The sequence below is a fragment of the Mustela erminea genome, chromosome 12 (assembly GCF_009829155.1).
Source record: "Mustela erminea isolate mMusErm1 chromosome 12, mMusErm1.Pri, whole genome shotgun sequence".
Taxonomy (NCBI): Eukaryota; Metazoa; Chordata; class Mammalia; order Carnivora; family Mustelidae; genus Mustela; species Mustela erminea.
In genome coordinates, this window is record NC_045625.1 from 35,311,451 (window position 1) to 35,334,650 (window position 23,200).

The 23,200-nt window shown below is 40.5% G+C and overlaps 1 protein-coding gene across 1 annotated transcript in view; it reads right to left on the reverse strand.

Moving 5' to 3' along the window:
• RECK (reversion inducing cysteine rich protein with kazal motifs) overlaps positions 1-17,813 on the reverse strand; it is a 74,365-nt gene extending 56,552 nt beyond the window's left edge. The window contains exons 1-3 of the mRNA XM_032307892.1: positions 17,635-17,813; positions 4,969-5,027; positions 918-992 (exon numbers count right to left, since the gene is read on the reverse strand). Coding sequence (XP_032163783.1) covers positions 918-992; positions 4,969-5,027; positions 17,635-17,734 — 234 coding nt within the window. The 5' untranslated portion in view covers positions 17,735-17,813. The remainder of the gene's footprint in view (positions 1-917; positions 993-4,968; positions 5,028-17,634) is intronic.
• Between the last annotated feature and the right edge of the window lie 5,387 nt (positions 17,814-23,200).

Sequence of the window (23,200 nt, forward strand, 5' to 3'; positions counted from 1 at the left end):
TTTATATAACCAGTTCCTAAATAGGACAATTTATACAGAAATTATGTACAGCTAATTTGATTATGTTTGTTTCTATGTAGTCAGTGTTCTTAGACTATATGAGTATCAAGCAGCTATTGAAGGAAGAAAAAATAAAACTGAGATGCAAAAATATTGCTCGCTATCTTCCCATCTAAGAGCACTAACAATGAGTCTGGGTACTCAGGATGCTTACTGGAATCACCGTTTCTAATCATAAAGACAAAAGTGTCTATAGAGCAAGTAAAGGTAAATATAACTGTCAGAATTTTTTGATCAAGTTTTCACCCCTCATATAATGCAAGTCACCACATCTAAAAAGTCTGTCTCATGTAAGTTCATATTCCGTAGTCTGGCCCACCAGTGTCCTGAACACTGAGGATGGATCAAGCACTGTAAAGATTTTTAAGTTACATGATTAAGACATACAAGCAATATATCTACAATACACCAAAAACTGGGAAGATAGGAATAATGAGAAGTCACACATTTCCCCTTATCCCAAATTTAACTTTTCAAATTCAAAATAAATGTAAGATATAGTTATTATGGTTTTCATAATATTATCAAAATAATGTTATCTAATAACAATATCTAAGAACATTATCAAAATAAGTAAAATTCCAAATTCCAAATAAAAGGTTATTATGAAATTTAAAGACTGTAATACATTTATATTTAGTATTATTTTTATACCTACAGCATAGGATAAACAATAAAAGATGAAAAGCAATATTCTACCTAGCAATTTGTGTGATGATCTTTTTAAAATACCTAGTTAAATCTAACATTTTAATCTGGTCACAAACCCAAATCATTTTGAAAATTTTCCTGAATCTAGAAGTTAACTCATTAGATGGCTTCATTTAGACAAAAGCTTTAAGTTAAACAAAACCTACCATTGTTTCAGGGCAATAATCTGGGGCTCGCTGTAACAGATGCTTTAGTCGGGATTCACTTTTTGAGGAGAATATCTATTTTAAAAAAAAAAGTTTTTGTGGCATTTTTCTGCAAGAAATAAGAAGATGTAAAATTTGTCCTCTATACTTATCAGTTGTCTATTTTCCAACTTCCCTTTATAAATGGGAAACCTTTGGAAAGATCTAAATTAAGCTGAGGTAACATCTCTTAAAAGTTGGTTAGTTTGGCAAATAATCAAGAAAGTCCATCTATGCAAGTCTAGACCTTTTCTAATGACCAAAAGTGGAAAAAACCATGCTACCAAATCTGTTAGAGGACAAAGGAGAAAAAGAAGAAAACAGAAAAGAAAAAAAGATAAGTTTATTCTAAACCGTTCTACAAACCGCTGTTAGTCAACTGACAACAATGTAAAACAGATTATGTCTTACTCTTGTTAGTGAACAAGTCTATGAATAGCATTACGGCATAAACTTCCATAAAATACCATTAAATAGAGACAAAGCCATTTTTAATAAAGATGCTGAGGAGGTGACCAGTTCATTCACCAGGCTAACTGGTGGCTCTCTTCCAAACAGAATTTTAATTACTACAATTACAACTTGATGTCTCAGTAAATTATAAGCCATTATATATGGGATAGAACTTCATGGTTACCTGCAAATAGTTAAGACTGTGAAATCCATGAATGCTAAGGGCAATGACAAAGGATTTATCTCCAGTTAGACTGTCAGTCTTACAGTTTTTCTCCCAAACCACCAAATATAGTTAATATGTGACAAGAGCTAGAATATCACCATTTTGCAACCATTAGTGAATTATGCATTTAGGCAATTATCAATAATGACTATAATGTTAATTTCAAAAATAAGCAATCAGACACAGTAACATTATGAGTAAGACCTGCTGAACTAATAAACAAAACCAAAATAAAGCAAAACCTAACCTGAATCAGATCAAGCTTCTGGACCTGTCTCGTTAGGTTACTATTAGCCATGTGTGGCTATCTAAATCAATTATGATTAAATAAAATTTAAAATTCAGTTTCCCAAACTTGTTCTCTTTCTTCTCGACCTCTTTAAACACATTCTTTTTTTTTTAACTTTTAATTTTTTAAAAAATTAACATATAGTGTATTATTTGTTTCAGGGGTACAGGTCTGTGAATCATCAGTCTTACATAATTCATAGTGCTCACCATAGCACACACCTTCCCCAATGTCCATCACCCAGCCACGCTATCCCTCTCACCCTGCTACTCTCCAGCAACCCTCAGTTTGTTTCCTGAGATTAAGAGTCTCTAATGGTTTGTCTCCCTCCCTGGTCCCATCATGTTTCATTTTTCCCTCCCTTTCCCCTACGACCCGCACCCTGCCTCTCAAATTCCTCAGAGAGATCATATGATAATTCTTTTTCTCTGACTGACTTATTTCACTCAGTTTAATACCCTCTAGTTCCAACCACGTCATTGCAAATGTCAAGATTTGGGGTTTTTTGATGGCTGCATAGTATTCCACTGTGTATGTATGTGTATGTGTGTATATGCCGCACCTTCCTTATCCATTCATCTATCTTTAAACACATTTCAAATGTTCACTTGACACATGTAGCTAGTGGCTACCATAGTGGACCACACAAATATAGAATATTTTCATCACTGCAGAAAGCTCTATTGGATAGCTCTGCTCTAAATCTACCTACCAATTACTAAGCAATATAGAGGACAGGGGAACAAAATAAATGATACCATGGAGTTGCAAACAGCATAATTCAGATTGTGAGAAACTCTACAGGATAAACGGCCAGATTTATTCACCAAATAAGCAAAGTCAGGAAAGCAGTGCTTTAGCTCCCTTATGATGATATCATCTAAGAGCCATTTTTGCTTTTAAAAGCTGGATCCTACAACCCTACCAGCCTCAATCTCAGAATGATTGTATGTCCTAATGCCCTGCTAGATGGATAAACTGATGGTCTATAGAATGCATTCCCCTGGGAATGGCTGTAGCATACTAGCCACGTGGACTACAACTCAGCCATACATAGGAATGAACTATGGATTCACATATAACATGTACGAATTTGAAACACATTATGCTGACAGAGCTGTATTCAAAAGGCTACATTTATATGGCATTTTGAAAAAGGGACAGAAAAATAAATCAGTGGTTTCCAGGGAGGGCCGGGGGAGAAGAGGGCTTGTTTTACACTGTGGCACAGGAGAATTTGGGAGGAGTTGATAAAATTGGTGTATTATGGTGTTAGTTACATAATCAAAACCGTACATTAAAAAGCATGGATTTTACTTAAAAAAAAAAAGCTATTGTTCTGATAATACATTTGCAGAAAACTTAATCTGCTATAGTGTTTTGACATGAATTATGTACTTACATGAGCTGAGTCGCTATCTTGTTTTATAATTAAAAAGAGTGTTTTGCAAAATCTTTCTAAATTCAAAAAACTGTTTGAGGGGGTGCCTGGGTGGTTCAGTTGGCTGAGCAGCTAAGTCTTGGTTTTAGCTCAGGTTGTGGGATCCAGCCCCTAACCCCCCATCATACCCCACACTCAGCAAGGAGTCTGCTCTGCCCCTCCCTCCCCCTCTGCCTCTCTTGCCCACCTCCCCTGCTCATGCATGCATGAGCTCTCTCTCTCAAATAAATAAATAAAATTTTTATAAATAAATAAATAAACTCCTAACATTGCTTGAGAGAAGTTTTAATTCCAGTTAGGTAGCTCTCCAAATTCTAGGAAGTAACAAAATATACATTATTGAAAACTCTTCAAAAGATACTCAAGGTCAGGGTGCCTGGGTGGCTCAGTGGGTTAAGCCTCTACCTTCAGCTCAGGTTATGATCTCAGGATCCTGGGATTGAGCCCCAAATTGGGCTCTTTGCTCAGCAGGGAGCCTGCTTCCCTCTCTCTCTGCTTGCCTCTCTGCCTACCTGTGATCTCTCTATCAAATAAATAAATAAAAATCTTTAAAAAGAAAAAAAAGAAAAGATACTGGAGGCCATTTGTTCTCAAGTGCCAACACCACAACTGCACAACCAAGGTGATGAAAGAAAGTAAAGACTTTATGCACAGGTATTGTCTCAGTGGAACTTAAGAGGCTCAATCAGAAAAATTCAAACCTACAGAAAAGTTTCAAGAATAGTATAGGACACTCACATAGTCTTCATCTAGTTACTCATTATTAACATTTTGCAACACTTGCTTTAACTCTCTCTACATATACAGATATTATTGCTATTTTGATGAAACATTTTAGGATTCATTACAGATATGGTCATTCATTCCAATTCCCAGCACCTATCTCCCAAGAAAAAGGACACTATCCTATGTCACTGTCATACAATCACCAAATTTAGGATCATAGCACTGATTCATTATTATTATAGCTCATATTCAAATTTCACCAATTTAGCCAATAATGTCCTTTACAGCAATTTATTTTTTAAAATTCCAGGATCCAGTCCAAGACTGGATATTGCATTTAGTTGTCATATAGCTGTAGTTCCCTTTAATCTGCAAGTTTCTTAACCCTGACAACTTTGAAGAGTACTGGCTATTGTTTTGAGGAATATCCCTCCAATCTTGATTGCCCTATTGTTTCCTCATGATTCAGGTTACGTATTTTTTTTTTAAGATTTTATTTATTTATCTGACAGACAGAGGTCACCAGTAGGCGCAGAGGCAGGCAAAGAGAGAGAAGGGGAGTCAGTCTCCCTGCTGAGCAGAGAACCCAATGCAGGGCTCGATCTCAGGACCCTGGGGATCATGACCTGAGCCGAAGGCAATGGCTTTAACCCACTGAGCCACCCAGGCGCCCCTGGGTTATGTATTTTTGGACAGGAATGCTACTTAAGATGTGTGCTTCATTTCAGTGCATTATGTCAGCAGACACATATTAATTATTTCCATTATTTGGTGATGTGAACTGTGATGACTTGGTTAAGGTGCTGTCCAGCAGATTTCTCCAAAACTATACTTAATAAACAGTCACATAACCTCAACAATTATTATGTAAGCTTACCTGTTCACATACATCATGGCACATCTGATTATCCTTTGAATGATTACAACACAGTGCACCTAAGAGAAAAAATAAACACCAGATGTTGCCCACTGTTAAATAATCAAGACTATTAAATTAAATCCAATGGCTACAAAAAATATTTTTTCAACAGATTATTATTATTATTATTTTAACTTAACAAACATTTACAAACCAAGGACAGTGCTGTCTGAGCACATGGTCCCTGCCCTCAAGAATCTTGCAGGCTAATAACGGAGACTGTCATGTGTACTTTCTATGCACCAGAATTTTACTAAGTTTGCTTTAAGCATGATCTCATTCAATCCTTATAATTACCCTATAGGCTATATTCTATTCTTATATCTACAATGTATGACTAAGTGATTAAAAAAAAGGTAGTAAATTTTGTTTGGGATGTTAAATTTAAGGCCTATAGGACATCCAGATGGAATAGCAGTGAAGTCAGAAATCTAAACCTGGATTGCAGGTAAAGCCGGCTGAAAGATCCAAGTTGAAAGTCATCCACATAAAGGAGACATATGGAAATGAAAGACATTATCTAGGGAGAGTCAGCAGTGAGAAATCATAGCACCAAATCTAAAGAACACAAAGTCTATGACATGGGAAGAAATAAGAAAAAACACTGAGATGGAACAGTCAGGCTGGTCAGCCTCAAGAGAGTAGCATTACAGAAGAGGGAACAGTGTCATGTACCAAAACATACAGGTTAGATTGAAAACTCAAAAAAAGGAAACGGAGTTATCAATTAGGAAGCCACTTAATAATCTTCACAAGGTACTTTCTGTGGAGCTACAAGTGGATGATATTAAGTTGTGTAAACCAGAGATGAGTAAGTATAAACAACAAACAATGGCTCTCATTAAGTGTGGCAGAAACAAGAGAAAAGGGGCACCCGGGTGATGCAATCAGTTAAGCATCCAACTCTTGGTTTCCACCCAGGTCTTGATCTCAGGGATTCAGGCCCTGAGCAGTGCTCTGTGCTCAGTGGGTAGTCTGCTTGGGGTTCTCTCTTTCTCCCCTCCTCTGTCCATCCCTCTTGCGCAAGCTTTATTTATTTATTTATCTCAAATAAATAAAACTTAAAAAAAAGAGACAAGAAATGGGAGGGAAAAAGAGAGTAGTGGTTACAGGAGGATGCGGGATCAAGGGAAGAAAAAATCCTCCCTCCCCATTTGTAGTTGGCCTTTTTCCCTGAGTCCTGGGATGAAGACTCTAATACTTGAAATTTCTAGAGTAAGAGGTTTATCTTTGTTATGCCAATGAGGTACACCCTCCACTTCCAAATGTCTTGTCTAGATAACTTTAGGATAGGGGCCAGTATGTCAGAAAAGACCAGCCATTTGATTAGAAGATTAGAAGATTGGGACTTTGAGCCACATGACAGCAGCCCAACCTCTAGCAAGACTGGACATGGAGATTGAGTTCAACCATATGGCCAACAATCCAATCAATCATGTCTATGTGATGAAACCCCAATGAACACTAGATACTGCAGCTAAGTTGATCTTTCCTAGTTGCTGAAGATGCGGATATGCCAGGAAGGTGATACACACTGATCCCATGAGGCGAAGGCACAGAAGCTCTGCATTTCCTCCCAGACCTCACCCTGTGTGGCTCTTCACTCAGCTGGTCCTCCTAATTTTATCCTTTATAATAAAACTGCAATCATAACTATAGTGCTTCCTTGAGCTCTATACATCATTCTAGTGAATTACTGATTTTGAGGTGGTCATGGGAAGCCTGAATTTATATAGCTAGTTGTTCAAAAGTATGGGTGGCCTAGAGACTGCCTAAGTGTGGCTGGTGTCTGGGATAAGTGCTGTCTTATTGGGGACCATGCCCTGTAACTTGTGGAGTCTGCTCTAATTCTGGGGGTTAGTGCCAGAACTGAACTTCCATACATAGAGCTGTGGCTGAAACAGAATATTAGAGAAATGAGGTGATTGCTGGAAAGAGATATGGGTTTAAGAAAAAGAACTGAGGTGGGCACCTGGGAGGCTCAGCAGGTTAAGCCTCTGCCTTGGCTCGGGTCATGGTCTCCAAGACCTGGGATTAAGCCCCACATCGGGCTCTCTGCTCAGCAGGGAGCCTGCTTCCCACCCCCCCTGCCTTCCTCTCTGTGTACTTGTGATCTCTGTAGACAGAGATAACTAAAATAAATAAATAAATAAATAAAATCTTAAAAAAAAAAAAAAAAAGAATCCCATTAAAAAAAAAAACAAAAGTAGAAAAGGCACTGAGGTGCCTGGGTGCTCAGTCAGTTAAGTGTCTGCCTTTGGCTCAAGTCATGATTCTAGGGTCCTGGATTGAGCTCTGCATCAGGCTCCCTTCTCGTGGGGAGTCTGCTTCTCCTTCTCCCTCTCCCCCTCCATGTGCTCTCTCTCTCTCTCTCAAATAAATAAAATCTTAAGAAAGAAGGAAAGGAAGGAAGGAAGGAAAGAGAAGAGAAGAGAAATAAAGAAAAGAAAAGGAAAAAGAAAAGGCACTGAATTCGGGGCAAGGGGTGCAATAGTGAATAAATGTTATATTCTCTGACTTTATGCAGGTTATATATAGTCTGATGGTAAAACAAAGTCTAGACAAGAAAAGGATATAAGGACACTAATAAATTATGAGGGAAGTTGATAGCCTCTATTTTCTCAGTGAAACACAGATTAGGTCTGAAAACAAAAACAGCTGAGATGGGGTTGGGGGCTTGAGGCGAAACTGTGGAAGTGTGGAGCAGTCACTTTGGAGAACAGAGAAAGGAGGCAACTATAAACATGTTTCTCAAACTTGTATTCTACTCATGAGTTGTTAATATCTATCCCTCAGGAGAAAACGTTTCATGTTCAAACAAACTGGGAAATGAAGAATTTTAAAAAGTTAAAGAGAATTCCTTATTGTAGGACTTCGCAAAGCCTTTAATATGCTTACACATTACTAATCTCCCCAAAAGAGATCTAAGTAGACAGACTTCTCAGAGCACAGCATTTTTTTCATGGCACTTACTAACATTTCAGAATGCCAGTTTGAGAAACAACAAATCAGAGAAAAGGAAAAACACTGCCAAGCAGCATTACAGGCCAGGAAATGCATAAATGGGCTACGGAAATAAACAGCAGAGAGATGATATTATTCTACAGTGTACCTAACTGGAAAAAAGATACAGCTGGATTGATCAGGGGCTGTCAAAGGAGACAAGATGAGAATGTTACATTTCAGGCAGCTGTATCTGATACAATGGTTTAAAATATAAATTTGCAATATTATCTCTTCAAATGCAATCTACACAATTTCAGTACTCAAATTAGACAAAAGCAGAGCTTTTTTGATTGAAGGTAGGATCTGTATTGGGGGAAAATGAATGAATGGATGAATAAACAAAGAGCTCTTTAGATTTCACCAACAAGGCTTCTAAATTCAAAACTGGAAATTGTTCTCCATAAAACAGGATGCATGGTGGGGGGGAATCACTCATGAGGCTTTCTCAAAACACCCCTTCTCAAAAACAAACAAAAAAACATCCCTTCTCCCTGTCATGCCACACCATGCTCCCCCATCTTCTAAAATTCCTGTTATGTCCCCAGTCTTATTATGCATTACAATGGGAAAGGCAGATCGGAAAAAGAAAAACCAAACCAAACCAAAAAAAGGCTCTCTCGTGTGATAATGATGTGCTCTTTTGAAGTGCTGAAGAAGTTGCCACTTTCTACCATCTTCTAACAAAAAGGTCATTTGAGGGCAAAAAAAAATCCAGCTGATCATGAGCAAAGATAACTCAGGATAACATATGGTCCCAATAAGCACAAGCTTAGCAAAAGTAAACAACCAGGCAGACAAGAGTCTGATTTGGGCCTAGGGACTTTTGTAAAACAGTTTCTTGGAGCAAAGGTCTATTTAGAACAGAAGCAAAATGTGTTATAATTAAAATTAAAAGTCCAATAACAATGGAAAATTTTATTAAAAATATAAAAGCCCATTTCCCCCTGTTTAATAGTTAAGGTCAAATATACAAAGTAGTGACCACCAAAATTAAATTTTTTAAATAATTCTTTTTTTTAAAGAAACCCCAAAGTTTGGAAAATAAGAAGAAAAATGATCTATACTCCCACTATCTTGCCAGAACCTATGCTGACATTTTGACGTATTTCCTTCTAGTCTTTCAAAAGCTCCCCCCCACCTTTTTTTTTTTTAAAGATTTTATTCATTTATTTGACAGACAGAGAGAGAGAGAACACAAGCAGGGGGAGTAGGAGTGGGAGAAGCGGGCTCCCAACCAAGCAAGGAGCCTGACTCGGGACTCGGGACCATGACCCAAGCCAGAGGCAGACACCCAACGACTGAGCCACGCAGGGGCCCCTCTAAAAGCCTTCTGATAATTCTGACAATATGGGATCACAGAGGGCAGCCCAAAGTCTTCTGGTAATAACTCCCTTCCCCCTCCCAACAGAGCATTCCTCACTAATAGTACATTTCCTCCCTTGAGAGGACTGCCACACTCCACGAACAGGCTAGGGGACCTATGTTCCATCATATTTTCCATATCCTATCCTTAACCTTAACCATTATTACATTGGTGCACATTTTTCTTCCTTGAAACAACAAAACTTTTTACAATCTTTAACAGTACATATTTTTCAAGAAATAAAAGTCTACAAATAGACATCAATTCACATGCCACCCCTTCACATGGGGAGAAGGGATTCAAATGCAATTAATGTGGCAACTAAAGGTCTTTGTCTTTTTTAGAGCTATTAAAATGGATTAATTGGGTCATTTAACAATTAGAGTGCAAAAAAACTCTCCAAGGCCTAATGTTTTTATATAAGACAATTTTAGAAAAATGTTTTGTTTTTATAATTTGATTCTAATCTAATTTCTTGTTCTTCAAGAAAAATAGTTTAAAACTCTTATTCTCAAGAAATGGAATTGAACAGATAAAGGTAAATTAGTTAAAAATAAACTTGATATTGACATGATGAAAATAAAAAGCCCAGGTATTATCCTCATTAAAGACATATGGATATTTTGCACCTCATTCCAAGAGTCTGTAATTATAAAATTAATAAAAACCAAAGAGATTGCTAAAAGCCATGTATATTGGCTTTAAGAAGACATCAGTGTAACCTAGAAATATGCAAGCAGAATTATCCAATAATTAGAAACATCAAGGTCTAACAGTTTGGGCCACATGTGTACTAAAGATAGGCAAGTTAGCAGGAAGCACATGCTCCAGCCACAAGGGAAAAATGCAACTTCTAAGACCAACCAGCACTTAAAAAAACAAATACCCTAATCTAAAACTAAAATATTCATAGAATTATAGGATTTTTGAAGTTAAAAGGAATTTTGCCACAGAAACCTCTTAAAAGCTATAATTCAATTTAATGAAAAGCCATTCCTGCTTTCTTTTTTAAAGAAAACAAAGATTCCCCCTAATTAAGGTCTTCCTAAAGAATTAATTACTAAAACAGAATATATATATATATATATCCCACACTGTTGAGGAGGGAAAAAAACTACATCTGAGCTGATACTAGAAAAAGTCATTCTAAAAAAAAAAAAAATGTGTTAATAATAAAAAAAAACTCGTCTTATTTTTAATCACATTTTTTTTCAAAACAGCCTGGAAATGGACACTTTTAAAACATTTAAATGACAACTATATCTTCAACTTAAAAGCCCATTCTTGCAATTGTTACATTTATTCCTTTAAAAATATGTGGTATTTGTGTTTCTATATAAAATATATCATCAGCTAAGGAAGAGCCAAACAAAAGTGACCACCCATATACCCATTACCTGGGTTCAACATTGCTAACATTTCATCATACTGCTTTATTTATCTATCTAGAGAGATAAATATTTTTTCTTAATCATTGGCAAATTACAGATACCCTCCACTGCTTCCCTTGTACTACAGTGACAAAACAGCCAGTTATATTCGTCTGATTCTATTGCAGGTATGACTACCAGACAGACCCTTCATGATGTCACTCTTCTAATAAAGGGCCCACAATGGCCTCCTGCTATTCCAGTTCTAAACTTTCAAAGTCTTCTTATAACTTTACCTTCCCTGACCTTCTATTATTTTTTAACAAGGAAAGCCTACAGTTGCCAATGAACACAGCCTTCTGACTGAAATGTTTAGTGCCCTTTCGCTGCTGTCCTAAATCCAGAACATCTTTCAAGGCTTATATCCCACCTCAACTCTCCAATAACTCTAAGCCCTGTTGATTTTTTGGTTATTGAAAGTCCTGATAGTCTAGTCAGAACTGGCAACTTTAACATTTAAATCTTCTCTAATTACTTCATGTGTGTACTTATGGTATCCCCAATTTGACTGTAAACTTCTTGTATCCACTTGGCATACTTCTCAGCTCAAAAGATGATATTCATTGGTTAATAAGTAAAAATTTCTTAGTTATACAATGAATTTATCAGAAAAAAAACTAAAAAAAGTTGTATTTCTCCCACCGGGACACTCCAGTATCACACTTCACACAGTGACCAATCAATAATTTAGCAACATCATACAAGGTTTTGGCCTAAGTCGAAAGATAAATTGGACCCAATCATATATTCAGGCACAGAAGTGTATGGCCATGTGGTTGTGGGCCCTGAAGCCATAAGGTCAAGAAGGGCTGCAGCTAAGGAAGCTGAAGTTTTATGGCAGCTCAGAAATGATGAGTAAAAAAAGGAAGCTGATTGGTGGGGAGTGGGAAAGGTAAGAGAGGCACAGAGAGACTGTCTTTAACAGTAGTTTCAGCTCCTGGCAGCTTTCTAGTTCCCACAGCAGTCCCTGAGGTCTGCTTTGCTGAATTTCCTACCTTTGGTTTTCCATGTGCTTCCCTGTTAGGTGCTATAGACTAGCCGCCCAATCCTGAGCCACCTTGGTTTCTGTTCCTTTAAGGGGTCAAAAGAGCCATAACCTAGACATTCATCATGCTGGAATAACCAAAGCAAATGACTCTTCTAAGGTCCTCCCCAAAGAGGCTAATAGCCAGTAATTTTAGATAATTCCTTTGTCCATTCTACGCTGCAGGACTCCATCTATAAAAAAGGAATCTAAAAGTAAAAAGGCTTGGCACCCAGTGGCATGACCAAAAAGTTTCCCTTAATGTTACAGTCTTCTTGACATCTCCTTCATGTCATCTGTGTGCTTTACAACATCCATCATATTACATGCTATATACTTAACTAAATCACATTTTCCTCAGATATATTCTTCATGTTTAGAATGTAAATGGGTATGTACTAATACAACCACATAATGTTAGCAATGTAGATATATATATATACACATATATATGATAATTAATGTCTGAATTTCCTACTAAACAATAAACCCATGAAAGCAGAGCCCATGTCTGTTTTTGCTTATCCCTTTATACCTGGCACCTATCCCAGTATCTGGCACTATTAACAGCTTAACAAATATTTGCTGAATGGATTACTGACAGGTATGAAATGGACCTAAGCAGTCATTTCTATTATCCATCTTAAACACATACAAAAACGGAACTTTTGATGCTCTTCTTGGCTCACGTGCCAACCTTCCTCCAATCTGTGCTCCTCTCCCCAACTTCCAGACTCCAGTAAATGGCATCATTTTTTAATAAACTGCTCAAGGTAAAAACCTACAAGTAATCTTTAATTTTTCCTTCCCTCACTTCCCACATCCAATCCATGTGGGATCAGATTCAGGTGGTATCCTGAATCTCTCCTCTTTTATTTCCACCACCACTTCACTGTAAATGACCACTATCTCCTGCTTCAAGTACTTCAGAGGGCTTCTTCCAGTCGACCGGCTGTTACTCCTACCACACTACAATCATTTTTTTTCAGCAGCCAGAGTGATCTAAAATACAAATCAAAGCTTACATTTCTTACACAATAGTCTATTGGTTTCTTTCTGCACAAGGAATAAAATCCATAGTCCTTATGTGGCTTTTTGCAAGGCTCAGTACTGCTAGCCCTAGCCCACCCTCCTGTTCACCATGTTGCAACCATACTGGTTCCTTCTTGACTTTGGGCCTCTGCACTTTCTGGTCCCTAACCCTATTTTTCTTAGACATTCAGTCTTCAGATTTTGCTTCTGAACTTTCCTTCCCAAAAAGGACTCTCCTGTTACCACTGTGTAAAGAACCACCCCCCCACCACCATCCAACACACACACACACACACACACACAATCCTTTTATCAGCTGGTTTCCTTCACAGCCTACTTATTACTATCAAAACACATTTTATTTATTTGTTTATTGTCTATCTCTCCTCCGGTAGAATGTAAGCTCCTTGAAAGCAGCAATCCTGTATCTAGAATAGTGCCTGACAGCTAGCAAGCACTGAATAAATACAGATTTTTTGAATAAACAAACTTCTGTGAGATGTTTTGCTCTTTTAAAAACCACACTTAAGGGACGCCTGGGTGGCTCAGTTGGTTAAGCAGCTGCCTTCAGCTCAGGTCATGATCCCAGCATCCTGGGATCGAGTCCCACATCAGGATCCTTGCTCTGCAGGGAGCCTGCTTCTCCCTCTGACTCTGCCTTCCACTCTGTCTGCCTGTGCTCACTCTCGCTCGCTCTCTCTCTGACAAATAAATAAAATTAAAAAAAAATAAAAAATAAAATAAAAAAAATAAAAACCACACTTAAAGTATATAAAAACTACCTCCTTGACATCGTTCCAATTCCTTCTAGAAAAGGTATACAGTGAAAAGTATGGTTACTGAGATTGCTTAAATCTATGGATATGAGAGAAGAACTTTTAGCAGCATACCAGAATAAACTGTCATATCTGGTCTATCACCAATCCTAGCTCTTTCCACAATGTGGGCCAAGATAAGTCTTTGAGAAGAGAATCTGCTTTTTATTACTTTCCTCCAGATAGGCGTTTGCTTTTTCTAACTTAAAATTCATTACATTCTTTTTCAGGATTCTAGGCTATTACATAATTCCTTAAATGTCAACTTACTGAAATTTAGCCCTTAATGTTTCATCTTTCCCTTTTTTTGTACCATTACAAAACATCTTAAATAGAAACAGACCTATTATCAGATGCCATGACACACATATCCTGACACCACAGCATAGGGTCCCATCCCATCCTTCAAAGAGAATATCAGAAATGGGGGAGAGGGCAGTGCTGGCATTGGAAAGTACACTGGGATAGTAAGAGTAGCATTCCTCCAATGAAGAAGGTGTGCCCTTCTTCACTGAGCTAGTAATATCATTCCCTCATCTCCACCCCCAGGAAAAGCAATAAAAATCGCTAAAAACAGCTAAGACTTCTAAATAAAGCCTTATACCAGAGGATATAGGGAAACCCAGACTTCGAGAGGAAAAAGAAGACTGTCTGATCAGGAATAAAAGCCAGGCCTTCACTGAAATACAATTTAATATTCTGTTCTAAATTTTTATTGAGGATTGAAGAACTTTTCCCACACTTTCTACAAATTCACAATGGAAGCTTTTGTCCATTGTAATATTCAATGTCCTTTATGTAAGGACCAGGCAATAAATGTTTCCTAGAACTTAATAGAGGGACAAATCTCATTTTTTGTTCAAACAGAATTTCTCTTTTTCTCAAACAACGCAAACTATATGTTGTCATGGATTTTTAGAGCTAGAAGGGCCTTTAGAAATTATCTAGCCTAACATTTTTAAAAAGTAATTTTATTTAAATAATTTTATTTATTTATTTATTTGAGAGAGAGAGAGAGAGAGAATGAGCAGAAGCAGAGGGAGAAGGAGACTCTCTGCTGAGCAGGGAGCCCAATATTGGGCTTGATCCCAGGATGCTGAGATCATGACCCGAGCCAAAGGCAGACCCTTAATGGACTGAGCCACCCAAGAGCCCCTAGCCCAGCATTTTCTAATGTGTCCTTTAGGTATCATGAACAAAAAAGAGTTCATAAGCAAACAAGCTTCTTTCTATAATACTTTTTTTTTTAAGATTTTATTTATTTATTTGACAGAGAGAGATCACAAGTAGGCAGAGAGGCAGGCAGAGAGGGTGGGGGTGGGGGGGTGGGAAGCAGGCTCCCTGGTGAGCAGAGAGCCCAATGTGGGGCTCAATCCCAGGACCTTGAGATCATGACCTGAGCCGAAGGCAGAGGCTTTAACCTGCTGAGCCACCCAGGCGACCCTATAATACTTTTTTTTTTATAAATATTTTATTTATTTGACAGAGAAATCACAAGTAGACAGAGAAATAGGCAGAGAGAGAGGAGGAAGCAGGCTCCCCGCTGAGCAGAGAGCCCGATGCAGCGCTTGATCCCAGGACCCTGAGATCATGACCTGAGCAGAAGGCAGAGGCCCTAACCCACTGAGCCACCCACACGCCCCTATAATACTTTTATTGAGATATAAATCATGTTAAGTCTATTAAACAAGGAGGCCATTAGACTGGGGTGGTTTTAATGGCTTGGTAGCCTTCTTAAGCAAAACCTAAGCCTATAATGCCTCAAGATTAAGAACTCGAAATCTAAGGACAACCAATCACAAACACCTAGGCTTTCCCAATAAGTCATCCCCCTAAGCTACAGCCAATCAAATAATTCCCTTGCTTTGCTTCTACCTCTTCTCTATTAAAATCTTTCCTCTAGCTCCTATCACTTCCTGTTTTGTGCTACCTGATTCAAATCAATTTTTGCTCAAATAAACTCTTAAAATGTTTAATATGCCTCAGTTTACACATTAACAATCACATACTATTAACTTTACCCTTAAAAGTGTACAACTCAGTTGCTTTTAAAATAAAATATTCAGAGTTGTGCAACCATCACAACTACTTAAGAACATTTTCATTATCGTAAAAAGAAACTCCATACCTCTAGAAGTCTTTTTCCTCTTATTTTTTTTTTTTAAAGAGTTTATTTATTTATTTGACAGACAGAGATCACAAGTAGGCAGAGAGGCAGGCAGAGAGAGAGGAGGAAGCAGGCTCCCTGCCGAGTAGAGAGCCCGATGCGGGGCTTGATCCCAGGACCCCGGGATCATGACCTGAGCCGAAGGCAGCGGCTCAACCCACTGAGCCACCCAGGCACCCCAAGAAGTCTTTTTCCCATTCCCCAGCAAACAAGGTTCTTTACTACAGGAATCTCTGGACCCTTTATTGTGAATCTAACATGTTTTGTGAATTTATAAGAGAAGGGTACAATGTGCAGTGTTTCCCAAACTTATTTAATAGTTAACATTTCAGTGCTCATTATACACTATTCTAAATTCTATACAAGTATTACTTCAATTAATTCTCACAATAAAATCCATAAGGTACTATATAAAATAAATGTGGATATTAATGCACAAAAAGACTAAGGCTAAGTAACTTGCTCAAATATTCTTAATTACTCCATAGAATCAAGGGGTTGTGGGATGAGAATGGACAACTAGTATTCCATAGGCCATAACTTTGGAAGTGCTTTAGATCAGCTTAATGAGAAAAATGGGGCCCAGAAAGGTCAGCTGATTTAGCCAAGAATACACAGCATATTCTCATTCTTTCTCTCCTTTGATGTCTGACAGCCAAATTTTAGAACTCAATTACAATGATCTAATCCTAGGTTCCCAATACAATTCTCTCTCTTCTTTAAATACTTTATTGTCTTAACAAACAAACAAAACCTTTAACTCTGTAAGCTATCTTAAAATCTTGTTGGGTTTGATTTTGCTTGTTCTAGGTGTCTCTCCCTGTAGGCAATGGACTTCACCACTTTGCTTGTATAAATCCCAGGCATCTTACAATGTTTATGCAACTGGGCGATCAATTTTCCCCCCACCCTCTTGGATGTCATCTCTCTCCCTCCCTCCCCACAGTCTTCCATCTCCTCTGGACACTTATTCCTTGAATCCCAGTGGCTTGTGTCCTGCTGTACCCCACCTCCTACAGACTGGGGGAGAGGGCGGGGGGGGGGGGGGGAGGAACAAGAGTTGGCATCAACTCCTAAAGCCCAGAAAGTGGGATACACTGAACAATTTCTTACCCATTCTTGGTTTAATTCCTCAAGAGCAAGAACACAACTCTCCTTAAGCTCAACAGCCCCCAGAAAGCAGGGTTTACTGATTTTAATCTCCCGCCAGAGCCCAGCGCTACGTTGGAAACACCGTGCACCCGCTGCGGACCGCAGGAGAATTAGATTCAGCAGGCTCGGGCCCATTCTCAGATACTTGAACCTGGTAGGCTGTGGGGCCCATCACTGCTCGCCGCCTGAGGTATGCCTTTCTGAACCGTGGGTCAAGTTACAGTAACTGGCCAAGGCTGCGGTAAGGCGGCTGCACCTCGGAAATCCCATCCAACCCTCGCGACCGTCCTGGGCAAAGGCATTTCACCACTTCTGGCAGAGACCAGAGTCCGCTGTGGGGGGGAGGGTCGATACGGGAGCCCCTGTCCTGTGGGTGACAGGGCAAGGCCTCGAACCCGGGTCACCGTTCCCCGTGCAGCAGATGTTCGTAGCAGAGAGAGCGAAGGTGGAGAGGTCTCCTCGCTCGTCGCGTCTCAGGGCCCCCTCCCGCCTCCCGGGACCTCCCGACCCTGGGTCACCGGACTTGGGCCAGGTCTGGGGGTCGCGCGCACCCCCGCCCCCTGCCTCGCGCCATCTTGGAGCGCTGAGGCGGCCGCCCTGGACCGCCCCGAACCGCTGCTCCAGCAGTTACTCACCCGCACTGCCCGGGGCCAGGCCTCCTGCCACCTCCGCGACCCCCGCCACGGCCAGAAGAAGCAGCAGCGTACGTCGCCGGGAAGCCGGGACCGCCGCCATGTCCGGGCCGGGGGTCTCGAGCCACGGGATGCTCGGACCCAGCCTGGCAGCCGCGGCTGCTCGCGGAAACCCCGCCCCGGCGGCCTGGACCTTTACTGATTGGCTGCGGCGCTCTCAAGCCCCGCCCCTCAGCCTCTGGGAGTTTCCAAAACCTGCTGGGGGCGGGAACATTCCCGAGACCCCGTCTCTTTGTTAAGGCCCAGCTGTGCGTCGGCTTTCGCTGAGGCGTCCCGCAGACAGCTTTCCCCAAGTGCCGGGTCAGAAGATGTCAGAGCAGGAAGGACCCTTACAACACCTTTACCACCTCTTGAGCTTTGCATCTGGGGTCACTGAGGCTCACAGAGGAGACTGACCTGCCAGGATCACACTCTAAGTTCGCCTGAGAGCTAGGGCATAGTCCAAGGCTAAACCAAAGAAACCTCTTTCTTTCACTTTTCTTTACCCTCAGTGAGCCTCTTAATATCCTTTCTCACCAGATGCTGCCTCCCAGGCAAAGAATCCACCCGGGTCAACTCGACCTCCCCTAAAATCTGAGGGGCACTGCTGAAGTGTCCCTCTCCTAATGGGACCGAGGGACAGTTTCACCACCAAAGCTCTTTGACACATGTAGCCTCTATGTGTCTTTGACACATATTCCTGTTAGGGTGTTATTCCTGCCAGGTGTTGGAATGGTTGTGTATCTAGATATGGAGAGCCTTGAATGTCAGATTTAGATTTTGTTTAAGAAGTAATTTGGGAGTAGGTCCCCCTCCACCCCTTACCACCACAGCTATTGTGGGGAATGTTTGAGAGGGCCCACTGGCTATTAAAGTGCCTCTCTCCCTCTCTCCGTTCCCAAATTAACACCTTTTTTTTTTTTTTTTAAGATTTTATTTGAGAGAGAGGGAGCGGTGGGGGGTGGGGGTGGAGAAGGGGAGGGGGCAGAGGGATAAGCAGACTCCTTGAAGAGTGGGTGCTCTCAGGACCCTGAGATCATGACCTGAGCAGAAGGCGGACACTTAACCACTGAGTCCCCAGGAGAGCCCCCCTTTCCCCCCCTTTAAAAAAAAATATAACCACAGCTACAAATTTAAAATTCCTTAATATTATTAAATATCCAGTGTTTACATTTCCCACATTATTTCATAATTTCCTTTTATGTTTTTCAAGTTCCAAACAAAGTCCATATATTGTAATTTATATGTGTTTTAGGTCCCTTTATATCTCTTCTATTTTAAGTTTACAAAGGGAAAATATAAATTAAGATAATTTCTGAAACATCTTCTCTGATGACAACTCTCTTGCTTCAAAGTCTGAGAGGCCACCTGTTTTCTTATAGGACAGAGTGACGTACAATTATTAATGTGGGGTCAGAGGTTCTTAGCCATTGGACTCAATCACATTTTCCAGCTTCATCTCCACACCCTCCCTGCACCTCTGCCACCATTCTTTCAGAGCCTCTTACCTTTAGTTCCGGACCGCTGAAGAGCTTCCACCCCTCTGCCACAATATGTAACTCCTCTGCACAGAATTCCCCAATTCCTGTGGTAACCCCCTCAGCTGAGGAGACTAAGATGGTTGCTCTGTGTTCAGCTGTGCCCTGGAAGGACCTGGGCAGGAAGTGGGCGGTGTATAAGGTGACCAACACATCTTGCTTTGCTTGGGACTGTCCTGATTTTAAAACTGAAAGTCTCATGTCTCAGACACTTCCTTAGTCCCAAGCAAAACAGTTCTCTTTAGCTCTGTGCACCTTAGAAAATATCATAAGAGAGGTCTGTAAGGAGGTTTCCATATGGAAAAGTGGGGTCATGCAGGTAATAGCCACCACTTCCAAGATAATTCAATAGGTAGACCGATCATTATAAACCATGCAGATGGGCTATTCGACCACTGGGTCCCTGTATTAGGTTCCTAGGCTGACATAACAAAGTACTAAAAACTGGGTGGCTTAAGCAACAGAAATTTATTGTCTCAGAGTTCTTGAAGCTAGAAGTCTGAGATCAAAGTGTTGGCAGGGTTGGTTCCTTTTGCGAGCCCTGAGGGAGAATCTGACTCATACCTCTTTCCTAGCCTCTGCTGTGTTATTGGCAGTCTTTGGCACTTCTGGGCTAGTTAGTAGACACATCAACTTGATCTCTGCCTTCATTTTCACATGGAATTCTCCCTGTGTGTGCGTGTGTGTGTGTGTCCAAATTTATCCTTTTTATAAGGACACTAGTCATATTGACTTAGAGGCCCATCCTACTCCAGTACGACTGCATATTAACAAATAACGTCTACAATAATCCCTGTTTCTAAATATGGTCACATTCTGAGGTACTGGGCATTAGGACTTCAATTTATGAATTTTGGGGAGGCAGGGACATACAGTTCAACCCATAACAGTTCCAAGAGGAAAGACTATCCACCCACCCCAACAGAAATCAGTGACTCAGAAGGAGCTGAAGAAGGAGGAAGAGCATAAAGGACGACTCAGTTGCGGTTCAAAGATCCCAAGTCCCTAATAACAGGAGTGGTTGGCTGCACCTCTGTCGACTCACAGAGGTGATACCTGGAGTCTCAGGCACGAAGAGAATGCCTGAATACTTGGAGAGCTCTTAGCTATAGAATAAAAAATGACTTTATTTCCAGGTAATTCTTATGAGATATGGCAGTAAAGTTGCTCTGGACAAGTAAATCGATACAGTAATGAGGTTGAGGGCACCTGGTGGTAGAGACAATTTCTCTGCTACCAAGATTTATATTTGAGATGGACATGTTAGAAGAACGGCTGAAATCTGAGTGGTGATGATGAGCCATCAAATGGAAGCTGCCTGAGATCCTCTCACACCAAAAGATGGCTGACCAGCCACTATATCATGGGGGAAGTCAAGAAACAGGGACAATTGTGGCCCTTATCCAAACACTTTCTGGCCAACTATATGGCTCATTAACCTTTCTGGGTGGGAGTGGGGGGCACCCTATGAAGCACATAAGATATAGAAAGTCTACTGATGACTGTCCACTGAGGCAACTGATCTGACCCTCGGGCAGTATGCTTGAACAAACAGCACATCCATTGTGGGATTACCTTACCGTGTTTTGATGAACCCAATATCTTATATCCTGTTTCCCTCTGATCAGACCACCAGAAGCAGTTAGGTTTCCCATGAAATAGAAAGCAGCAATGTAATGTAGTGTAAAGAGCATGGGCGTAAGACACACCTAAGTCCTATTGTACTCCCTAGCTGTTAATCACATTAGTAGTACATTTTGTTAACTAGCTGTCTGACGGTGGGCAAAATCATTTAACTTCTCTGGGTCTCGGTTTTTCCCTTTACGTTTATCTTGGACTTCTTCTTCTTCTTTTTTTTTTTTTTTTAAGATTTTTATTTATTTATCAGAGAGAGCGAAGGGGAGAGAGCGAGCACAGGCAGACAGAATGGCAGGCAGAGGCAGAGGGAGAAGCAGGCTCCCTGCTGAGCAAGGAGCCCGATGTGGGACTCCATCCCAGGACGCCGGGATCATGACCAGAGCCGAAGGCAGCTGCTTAACCAACTGAGCCACCCAGGCGTCCCTCTTCTTCTTCTTTTTTTTTTTTTTAAAGATTTTATTTATTTATTTGACAGACAGAGATCACAAGTAGACAGAGAGGCAGGCAGCGAGAGAGAGAGAGAGAGAGAGAGGAGGAAGCAGGCTCCCTGCTGAGCAGAGAGCCTGATGCGGGGCTCGATCCCAGGACCCTGGGATCATGACCTGAGCCGAAGGCAGAGGCTTTAACCCACTGAGCCACCCAGGCGCCCCTATCTTGGACTTCTTAAGAACAGGAATGAAGATATTATATTTAAAATGTCTAATACAGTGCCTGACAGACCATGAATGATGTTAAACACTCCAGAACTATATGAGATCTATGAACAACCTTCAACATAGGACACAGAACTGACTGGCTGAATTTATTTCCCACCTTACTTCCCAGTTCTTTCCCAGGAGAGGAGAGTCAAAAATCTTGAGTTGTACCGTCTATCATGGTAGCCACTCGCTGCACGTGGCTCTTGAGTACTGGAGAGATAGCAAGTCCAAACTGAAATGTTCTGACACCAGATTTTAAAGACTTGGTATGAAAATAAGAATGTAAAATATTATTGAAATTAATTCCACCTGTCTTTTTAAATTTATTTTGAGTTTTGGGTTGTTTTTGTTTTGTTTTATACAGACATTTTTTTTTTAAAGCAGTTTTCAGTTCACAGCAAAATTGAACAGAAACTAAGAGACTTCTCATATAGCCCTGACGCCAACATAGGCACTGGCTCTCCCACCGTCAACATCCTGCTCTGAGTGGCACATTTGTTACAATCAATGAACATGCACTGATTCATTACTGTCACCCCAAGTCCAGAGTTTACATGAAGGTTGATTCTTGGTGTTATACATCCTATGGGTTTTGACAAATGTATGAAGACACATATCTACCACTTTTATTGTTATTATTATTTTTTAAGATTTTATTTATTTATTTGTCAGAGAGAGAGAGAGAGAGAGAGCGCACACACAGGGAGGGAGAGTGGCAGGCAGAGCAGGCAGAGGGAGAAGCAGGTTCCATGCCAATCAAGGAGCCTGATATGGGACTCAATCCCAGAACCCTGGGATCATGACCTGAGCTGAAGGCAGCCACCCAACCAACTGAGCCACTCAGACATCCCCACCACTATTCTTTTTACTCTTTTTAGTGTGGCTGTTACAAAACTTAAAATTACACACGTGGTTGGATTCACTTTGGGACTTACATACTTCTGTTCCACGGTGCTATTGTAATTGTCTTTTATTCTAAGGAAAGGTTAACACTTAGGGATCAGTATGGCACTTTTAAAATGTTACCAATAGGGCACCTGGTGGCTTGTTGGTTAAGCATCTGCCTTTGGCTCAGGTCATGATCCTGGGGTTCTGGTATCAAGTCCATGCAGAACATGGCAGGTTTTGTTGATTTTAATTAGCTAGGATCATATTTTGCTTTCAGGAATTTATGCATAATAAATTTCTGAAGTTAATCTTTAAGGAAAATAACGTTTCTGGATTTGTTTAGCCTAAACACATTTTATGATCATGAATCGCTTGATCTTGAAAAGGAAGAGGTCCATTTTGGATTCTTTAAGACTTTATGATTTGTGAGGGCACTTGGGTGGCTTAGTCAGTTGGGCATTTGACTCTTGGTTTCAGTTCAGGTTGTGATCTCAGGGTCTTGAGATCAAGCCCCTTATCGGGCTTTGCGCTCTGTAAGGAGTCTGCTTGAGATTCTCACTCTCCCTCTGTCCCTCCACCCCAAAATAAATAAATAAATCTTAAAAAAAGAAAAAGACTAGGGGGACCTGGGTGGCTCACTTGGGTAAGTGTCTGCCTCCGGCTCAGGTCATGATCCCAGGGTCCTGGGATGGAGTCCCGCATCGGGCTCCTTGCTTAGCAGGGAACCTGCTTCTCCCTCTGCCTGCTGCTCTGCCTACTTGTGCTCTC